The sequence below is a fragment of the Solea solea genome, chromosome 9 (assembly GCF_958295425.1).
Source record: "Solea solea chromosome 9, fSolSol10.1, whole genome shotgun sequence".
Classification (NCBI taxonomy): Eukaryota; Metazoa; Chordata; class Actinopteri; order Pleuronectiformes; family Soleidae; genus Solea; species Solea solea.
Genome location: NC_081142.1, coordinates 15,676,020 through 15,685,874, shown reverse-complemented (window position 1 = coordinate 15,685,874; position 9,855 = coordinate 15,676,020). Strand labels below are relative to the sequence as shown.

The following is a 9,855-nucleotide window of genomic DNA, read 5'->3' as shown; positions in this document are numbered from 1 at the left end:
TTTGAAGACTTTCACTTTTAAACATTTTTTATAAAAATAAGGGACATAGGTAAAAATGGCTCACAGAACAAAGCCAATACTAGTTGCACCAAAATTCACTTAACTTGGTGGAAACGTGTCACCATCCAAGACACACAAAACAAAGTATGCCGGGTCTATGGCCTTAACTCAACAGGAAGTCGTCCATTATGAATTTGACATAAATGTAGGTGATTTGCACATTTTGTAAATGAACAAAAATGGAATCACCTGAGTACAATGTCGCAATGGTCGCAAGTTCGACTCCACCCCTGGCTGATTGTACTCCATTCCATTGTAAGTCGCTTTGGATAAAAGCGTCTGCTAAATGACATGTAATGTAATTTACTACAATAATCGTACCAGCATAACAAAAAAAAACACATGTCAATTTGTACTAGATACAAGATGAGAAGCTATCAAATGGTCTTGCAGATTAAAAATGGGAGTGGCTATGGCAACCATCAGAAATTTGGCACATTTTTTTTACCTGTCACTATGAAACAACAAGTGTCCTGTATCTTAGCCATACATTGACCCAGTGGCTCAAAAACAGGTACGTGACACAAAAGAAGTTGGCCATTTTTAATTTAGCCGCCATTTTGCCAAAAAACAGGAAGTGGCCTGTAACTTTGCTGTATATTGACCGATCTGTTCAAAACTCCACACATGAGATAAGAGGCCCAGGCCACAAATCATCAGCACATTAAAACTAAGTCAAGGGCATAGCGCCACCTGCTGCTTGCAGCTTTAATTTCTGCTTCTACAGTACAACTCTCTACCTCTAGTGTCTCCTGTTTGCAACCTGGTCTTTTCTCATGTCTCGTTTTTGCATGATTTCTATTCTTATACAGCTTTAGGCTGCTTTATGTGAAGCTCCTGGTTTTACATTTTACATGCTATACAAATACACTTTGAATGATACATTTTATTCTGTACACTTCTAGTGTGGACATTTTAAATTTCAACTTTATACACCAGGCAGTAGGTTGTGTTCTGTGTTGTCATGTTAACGCCGATTTAATTGCCTCATATTCCTTAAACCTGTGGGTCAAGTCAAGTTTATTTAATTTGTAGAAATATGTTGTATGTGTGTATGGTTGATGAACTAGACAATAAATTGTCAATGTAACTTATTAAGGGGGGTTAGGGGTCCCTGAAATAACGTTCATGGATACACATTTAATATGTATGAATGTTTTACATAATATTTGAAAAGGTTTAGTCAACACCTGAACAGATTTGCACTGTACCTCCCCATGACTGTCTGTCGTCACAGCAGGAGCAGGAGCAGGAGGAGCAGCAGGGGGCAGCGGCAGCTCTTCACACCCACACATGGATCAACCAGGAGGAGACAGTGGTTCAGTCAACAGCTGATGATGGATTTAAACGGTCCTGCAATGTTATCATCAGACGAGTGTGTGAAAACCAATACATGGATCTACTTTTTAAACCATCTGTAAAAAGATATGCATGCAGTCAGTCTGACAGTGGCTGCCATGGGGAGGCGACCGAAAGGACAACAGAATCCAGATAAATTAGATAAGTGGATTGACTGACAGATTATAGCTCTTCCTCAGTGGTGCCTCAGAAGAAAACCACATATATTACGCAGAGGTAGGTTCTCTTTTTTATTTCTGCTTTTACTGTAATAAGTGATAGGAAGAGGCAACAAAATAGAGACAGCAGGTGGTTCCTTTGTCTTCACCCCTACCTATAGATTGCCCTTCGTCCAAAAATGTCCATTATATTTAATCCATGAAATTTTACTCAAAATACACAAAACACGTTCAATTTTAAATTAATTCTACTCAGCACAAAGGCCCTAATGCAACTTTTTTGCAGCTAAATCTGTGCGTGAATGCTTAAACAAATGTTTCATTTTCATCCATAGCTGCAGTGTGCTTCATTAGTTTTGTTGCAGACCATTCAAAGTAACAGCCAGACTGACTCTGTGGTCTTCTCTGAGCATCAGTACCCACTGTGATTGTGTCTGACATGCGTTTTATATATTTTACCTCATTAGATCATTTGTAAAATGAAATGTCAACATGTCTCTCAGTTGTGACAATGGTTGGACATTATCAAATCATCAATGAATCTCACAAACACTGATCTGCTCCTGACTAAGGATTTCGGACTGATTGAGATCACATCAGCTTAACATACACTGAATAAGTAGGATTCATGTTTAAATTGAAACACAATAAACAGGACATTAAAAAGTATAACAGTTCACACATTGTGTCTGATGCCTTTTCATAGGCGAACAATATAAGATGTGCCTCTGCCATGCCCAGTGATACCAGAATGGCCTGCTCGGCCTACATGACTTGCACATGTGTTGTGCACGTACAGCACTGCACATCACTGCTATTTGGATAAAGGATGTGCAAGAATAAGCAAAAAAAAAAAAAAGGCATGAGAACAGTAGAGCAGGAATGCTTTATAACTCTGTATTTGCATTTTGCTGATGAAAGCAGCAGTGCTGAAAAAGATGCAACAAATCATACTGAGGGTAAAACTGATGCCAAACAGTGTGGTTGTTTTCAGTGAGCGACAGACAGATTGTGTTGTGTAGACACAGAGAATAATCCCTTTAGCAGGGAGCGGAGCAACAGTATGGTAGGATTATACCACCAGCAGAGAGAGACCTTGTTTGTCTTCTCTGCTGTTGCCATGGCTGGTAATCGACTGAAAAGCTAAGATCCTGTAGAGTTTGCCTGTTGAATGAGTTGAATGTGCATTGTGTACGTCGATTCATCCTTTCATTAGAACGATGGAGAGAAGCCAATTCATATGCATTAATGGTGTGTACATGTTATGAAATCATCACACTACTAATAAAATTAGCACTTTCATGACTATGACCACATGAATGTGTGAGTGAGAGCGGGTTCTCTTCCTCTATTCTTTAATATGGTTTACAAAATTTTAATTATGCATAATCCTCAGTCCATTCTCTTTAAATCACACCACAAATTATTGCTGGTTGTCGTGTCCCTCTGACTGACCACATGTTGATATACAGTAGGCTGCTGCAGAGGGATCACATGGCAGGGCAGCTCTAACTCGCACGGCTATTACTGTCCCCGTCTATTAATATCCCAAAGGCTGCACTGATGGTAGATGCTGCTCCGTGAGTCCGACACAAAGTTGCAAGGGTTTAAAATGTAATTAGATGCCAGAATGTACTTGTGGATGGCTTTGAGCGGGACATCAACAACAAGTACATTTCATTTGTTTTGTTCTTTTGCTGTTGTTTAGGTCATTGTTTTAATTTGAATTGGCTTTAAACAGTAACATACATGTTTGCTTTATATATAAGGTCTTTAATGGGTACAGTGCATTTGACTGAATACATAAACTCAATAATGTCGTATTTATAATAACCAAGTAGTGGCAAATAATATAGATTGAACCCTTATTTATTCTACTTATAGAATAAGGATACACACAGGTCACCATGTCCATCGGCAAAGCCAACGTTACAAATCGTTGTCTACAAATTGTGGAGAGATACTCATATACTGTACGTAGGTCCTTCTAGATTTACTGTCACATCCCTGACACTTACCCAACACATGTAGATCAGTGATTGTTGCCCCAGTCATCCTGCAAAAAAACAGATTTGCACATTACTAGGTATGTACAAACATGAACACATTTTTAATCTAAATTATTTTGATTACCATTTTCAGAATCGGGCCTTCAGGAAAAGAGGAGGTTCATGGATGTTATGAAGGAGGACAAGAGACAGGCAGATGAAGGGAGAAGCTGAAAAAGAGGGAGAAGATTTAAATGACCATTTGGGGCATAACTGAGAAGGCTATAGTATGTGTATATAATTAAAATGCCAATAACAACACTTTGGGAAGCAGTGACCTTAAAGCTGCAGTGTGTAACGTTTGGAGATTTTTTGTCATTGTTGATGATGTTATTATTCTGTCTTATTTGTCTTCATGAACAGAAACAATCTAACATTATTTGTATTCTACGTCCTGTCAAAGTAAAACTACCAGACTTTATTGAGGGAGCTTTTGTGTATACAGCAGCAGGACAGGGCGGGCGGGGACAAGAAGTGTCTATCCTGTCAAACTGTGGAAGGACCAGGTTATTTGAGAAGTAGAGTTGAGTTTTGTTTTGTAAGTTTCGTGGGCGCTTATTTGCTTTCTGAGTCATAACCCATAACTTGCTGTTTCTTTTGTCTGTCTTCAAAGAAACACAGAGAGAGTTGTGTTGTGCTCTTAAAATGTAAAAGCTGAACACGGCAGCTTTAAGTTCAACCGAGTTTACTCCCCTTTAAAACATAATGTGCGTTTGCTTTTCTGCTACCCTATTTTATTCATGTGTGGTTTTCTATAAATCTACTCCCTCCAGACTGGTAGCCATGCTGACCAGCTTTATGGAAGGTCTTCTCTGCTGCATGACCTCAAAGTCTGCCAACGTTGTGGTTCCCGTAGAAACCTCCGAACCTGCTGATGGCTATGAGTTTGTGGAGGTCAAACCAGGACGTGTCCTGAGGGTTCGACACATCATTCCTGACCGGCCAGTAGTGGAGGAACCCGCTGCGCAGGGCGGGAGTGTCAGCTGCAAAAGAAAGATCACAGTATATCGGAATGGACAATTATACATTGAGAACTTGAGTGACACGGCGGACGCAAAGCTGAAAACCTGCCAGAATGGAAAGAAAGAACCTAACACTACTGTAGAGGCTGAACTTGCAGACCACTCTAACTCCCCTCCAGCTGTCAGCAGCCATGAGCCTAGGTCAGACTCTGTCACAGCTGCAAACAGCGGGGCACCTGAAACAGAAGGAGAAGGAGGGACGTCTGCCGATGGACAGACTGACCAGATCCAGCAACCCAGGAAGCGCAGGCGGAAGCCCAAGCGCACGGTGGTGATCGACTGTGAGAGGAAGATACTGGCCTGTAAAGGGACACATCCGGACGTGGCTCTGTTCTTCATCCATGGAGTAGGAGGTTCGTTGGACATCTGGGGGAGCCAGTTGGACTTCTTTTCACAGCTGGGCTACGAGGTGATTGCTCTAGACCTGGCAGGTCACGGAGCCAGCTCAGCACCGCGGATAGCTGCTGCGTACACGTTCTATGCCCTGGCTGAGGACATTAGACTACTCTTCAAGAGATATGCACGCAAGAGGAATATTCTCATAGGACATTCATATGGGTAAATATGAGATCACAAGAGGTTTCATAGTAGTTCTGGAAATATTCAATTAAAGGTTTTTTCTCTTGTCTAAATGACAGCATACAACATGCTATATACCTTGTCCAAAAATGTCAAATTTACCAGATTTTAAATCACCACAAAAGGACAACAAGCATCAACAAATATCATAATATATACCATTATCTCTGATCAACGTGTCCTCTAACCAGCCTTCTGATCTACCCCACAGCGTGTCCTTCTGTACATTTCTGGCCCACGAGTATCCAGACCAGATCCACAAAATGGTGATGATCAACGGAGGAGGTCCCACAGCTTTGGAGCCAAGTCTGTGCTCCATCTTCAACCTGCCCAGCTGTGCCCTTCACTGTCTTTCCCCGCTGCTGGCCTGGATCTTTCTCAAGTAAGACACACGAAAACAGGAAAATAGCAGACGATTATATTGCTCTTGGTTTCCACATGTAATAAACTAAAACAGTTTTAGTGCACATACATTACAAAACATGTTTCCAACACTACATACAAATAGGTATTTCTATTCAAGGCAACGTACCACTTCTTTTGGTTACTTTTTAATGACGTCACAACTCTAAGCTCTCCCTGGACAACAGTTCCCATGATTCCACGCTGCTTCAGGACATCGTGAAACAAGAAACCTCTGTTATTGTTTTTGATAGCGAGACCCATAGCAGCTGAAATGACATACTGTGCATTTAAATTAAAACTCATTAGCTTCTCAAATGTATTGTTCTTCTCCCCGGAGCCCTGGGACGTCATAGCATGTAGCGATGAAAGCCAGGTCTAACTTTTATAAACACAGACATGCTGCATACCCACAGAAAGGTCAAAAACTCAACTAAAAGTGCATAAAAATCATTCTTATGAACACCAAACACAATTTAAACAACAATAAATTAAATCAACAGGTGCAGAAAACACCACAGTGTTAATGTCCCCAGAGAATCAGCCTCTTTTTTTTTTTTTATCACTGTACAAGATAGATTTGATGATACAGTGATGCTTACACCATAAATGTACACTATGTAAGTGTTAATTTTGATACCTAGAGAATTCACATAGAGCTCAATTTTTCGAGCAGAGGCCCCAAAAAGAGGAGCAGGGACGAAGGTTAAATAAAATGATGAAAATAAATGATCATACTGGATGACAGTGAGTATAAACATAATAAAAAGGTTAGAAGACAGTAGCATCTTTGTATGTTTCTGAGGCTGATTATACTCTGCTTCTATTTCCCTCCATCGTCTGATGTTTTGTTATTCACTGACTCTCCTCTGCTCTCTCCTCTAAAGGGCCGGCTTCGCTCAACAGGGTGCCAAGCAGAAGCAGCTGCTGAGAGAGAACAATGCCTTTAATGTGTCGTCCTTTGTGCTGCGCGCCATGATGAGCGGACAGTACTGGCCCGAGGGGGACGAGGTGTACCACGCTGAAATCACAGTGCCCATCCTGCTGGTTCATGGCATCCACGACAAGTTTGTGCCCATTGAAGAAGATCAGCGCATGGCAGAGGTACAGGAACTACACTTCTACAGGCCTCCCCCACGTTAAAGGATCCAAACAGGGAATGAGAAAAGATCAAATAAAATGTTTTTATTTATGTTGCACATTTAGAAACCATCTCATCCTTCCTGTGTTTCCATTTTGTTTCACACATGCACACATTCACGTTACATTAAAATAAAGCTTAGAAAAGTATCTAATGGGTTTAACAATGAATTATAACTAATAACTTAACTATGAAATCCTACCTAAACTTTAGGGCTTCTGTGTCGACTCAATTACTTTACCTCTCCAGAAAGTCTCCAGAATTGTTTCCTTTTTTTTTTTGCTTCTTCTGAACTCTGAACTTAAACTCCAGTGCAGAACTTCAATAGCTCCCTGTGGACTTCTGGGGTTTTCAGCCGTAGTCCAACTGTTTGCAGCCATCTGGTTTTACTAGAACGATGTAGCTGTTGTGTTTACTCCCCATCGGTTGTAATGTAAAATAAAACATAACACTGACAGTCACACACACAGAGAATCACGCCGAGCTTATTGGCACATTTAAACTCATTTGACAATGCTGTTTGAGTGTAGCGGACATTTTTTTTTTAATGTAAAAGTTACACACTACAGCTTTAACACACCTCCCATTAAAACTATTGAAGTTAACAAGCCACTCTCAGTCTGAACTTCATTTGCTCCTGGTACATTATTTACTCAGGGCCTAACACTTAATAATAATTCATATCTTCCTCTCCACTTCACTGCTGTTAGAGAAAAAATCAAACATGTGGGCAACTGTGCAGAGCTTCTGGATAAGCCTCATGCTTTGACACAAAATATGAAGTGACTGTAAGCCTTTTTGCTGTTTGACAGATCCTGCCAATGGCCTTCTTGAAACTGCTGGAGGACGGCAGTCACATGGTCATGATGGAGTGTCCCGAGGCTGTCAACACACTCCTGCTTGAGTTTTTGCTCTGGGAGCCCGCCGCCGCTCCGCTGCCAACAAAAGAGTCCAAAAAACGTCCAGAGACTGCCAAAGCCCTTTCCAACAACGCTAAAGCGTCGCCTGAGCCGGCCAAGGCCCGGCCCGTGACTGCCAGGCAAACCTCAAACTGCGGCGCAGAGGAGACGCCAGGCAGCAAGGCCATAAAATGACTGAAGATTAAAGCCCACTCAGATTCTAGCTGAAACCTCCCGTGATTGTTGCACTAAATCACGGCTGGCTTTGCACTCTGTAAGTCCCGGGAAAACCGAGATGCTTGGAGCTGCTGGAGCTGGTGACGAGCCAAAAGAGCAGACTTACCTGAAACGGTCCAGCTAGAGTTAGACTTAATAGAGGTGGAACACAAGAGAGGCTTCAAATGTGATGAAGGACAGAGGATAAGGAGCTTCAATCTTGGTGGTCAGCACACTTGACCTTGTCCCACACTGAGCAGGGACGATTTGGTTGTGCCTTGAAGGTGAATGCGGTGATGATGAGGATGATGATGATGCCAGAGGTTAAGAGAACAAGAGGTGCAAATAGGAACATGCACGAGTAAAAGCACAGAACAGTCGTGGAGCAGAAGGAGTGGTCAAAGCTGACCTGTGTGGACAATTCCCAAAGTATCACAGACGACACACAGGTACATTTTTCTAAATGTCTGATATTTGGTCTTTAAATATAGAAAAGCAATGCAGACAATTGGTCGCTATGATGCATCTTTCTAGCTGCAGCAGAACCAGAACCTCATCAAACCCTATCAAACATCTTGATGTTTGATCAGTGTATGTATGATTTTTGTTACTTCATCAGCCTAATCTGAGGAACTGGTTAAGTTGAGGGCTAAGATTTGAATTGTGGTTAGATTGAGGTCACAGTTTGGTTAGGTTTTCTCTGTGTGTGTGTGTGTGTGTGTGTGTGTGCATGTTTTGGGTTGAGGTGGTAAATTGCACATTATATATATGCATATTAAATCAACTATAAAGTCTTGTTTTGTCAGACATTTTGAATGTCTGTGCCCTCTGAAATATTTAGACTAATGTGAAAATGACAATCAACTGAAAACTTGAACTGCCATATCAGAGTAAACAGGGACTATACCCATATTTTGACACATCCAAGTATTGTTGAGTTTAAAGTCATGATAACACTGAACGATGTGTTCAGTGCATCTACATTCATGACTACAATTCTGTGTTACTGTGAACATCTGTGCTGTAAATCTAGCAAGCAGTCGTCCAGCTGTAGGAAGCTGTGAAACCCCCTATGACTTTTTTTCCACCACTAAAATAGTGCGTGTCTTTACATTCACGTTCAAATGTGTATCACATTCATGTAACTTCTGGTCCTTTAACATAGAAGAGTCAGAGGTTTGATTTGTACAAGGTGTGGATGAAGCCAAGATTCTGCATATTGATATTTTTTTATACAAAGAATATACTTTTTATATGTTGTGCTTAGATTTGTGACGGATATTTAAGAGATTTACAGGATACTTTAGCAGGAGGTTGTCAGTGATGCAGCTCTGTTCAGAGAAATAGAACAGCTTATGGCTGTTTTTAAAGCGGTTACATTTGATATCTTGTGTCTTTGCCTTTGACAGCGATGTTATAAATAAACAGCTGATGTTTGAAAGTTAATTAACTGAAACTTCTCTCATTGATTATATGTGGAGGAAAAACTGAGGAAAAACAACCTTCATTTTTCAGGAGCCAACTTTTCCTGCCAACATGGCGCTCTGAGTCACATGACGTTGTTATTATTATTATCATTATTATTATTATTATTATTATTATTAATAATAACATTATTAATATTATTATTATTATTATTATTATTATTATTATTATTAATAATAATAATAACAATAATAACCATAATAACAATAATAACATTTCGAGGATAAACTGGGACTTATAAAGAAAAACCAAAAAATCAAATAAAGCTAATCAATGACGTAAAAGTTCCCCCGCAAACATGACTCTTATCTTATTATAGACTATATGCCTCTTTTAATGAAATGTCACAGTGTCTGTCACATGATACATTTGGAGCTTAACCACTAAAATATTCTGCTATACCAAATATATACGTATACATAGAGACTACAGCATCTGTTTAGTTCAGCTAGAAAACCAATACATAAAAAAAAATTCAACTCAACA

The 9,855-nt window shown here is 40.3% G+C and overlaps 1 protein-coding gene across 2 annotated transcripts; it reads left to right on the top strand.

Annotated features, from left to right (window-relative positions):
* Nucleotides 1–1,309: 1,309 nt before the first annotated feature.
* abhd8b (abhydrolase domain containing 8b) lies at nt 1,310–8,331 on the top strand. 2 transcript variants are annotated; one of them, XM_058637604.1, is made up of 5 exons: nt 1,310–1,635; nt 4,399–5,205; nt 5,438–5,608; nt 6,516–6,732; nt 7,582–8,331. In XM_058637604.1, exons 2-5 carry the CDS (start codon nt 4,409–4,411, stop codon nt 7,861–7,863), a joined length of 1,467 nt encoding a protein of 488 aa, XP_058493587.1. In that variant the 5' UTR covers nt 1,310–1,635; nt 4,399–4,408; the 3' UTR covers nt 7,864–8,331. The 2 variants fall into 2 exon arrangements, with proteins under 2 accessions (XP_058493587.1, XP_058493586.1); XM_058637603.1 differs by lacking the exon at nt 1,310–1,635 and having other exon boundaries at nt 4,249–5,205.
* Nucleotides 8,332–9,855: the final 1,524 nt, after the last annotated feature.

What these genes read in the sequence shown, in the direction of transcription:
- abhd8b (XM_058637603.1), top strand. Translation starts at nt 4,331, where the DNA reads ATGTGCGTTTGCTTTTCTGCTACCCTATTTTATTCATGTGTGGTTTTC. An exon ending in CTGGCCTGGATCTTTCTCAA is followed by an intron (nt 5,609 to 6,515) that starts GTAAGACACACG and finishes TCTCCTCTAAAG; the next exon opens with GGCCGGCTTCGCTCAACAGG. An exon ending in AAGATCAGCGCATGGCAGAG is followed by an intron (nt 6,733 to 7,581) that starts GTACAGGAACTA and finishes GCTGTTTGACAG; the next exon opens with ATCCTGCCAATGGCCTTCTT.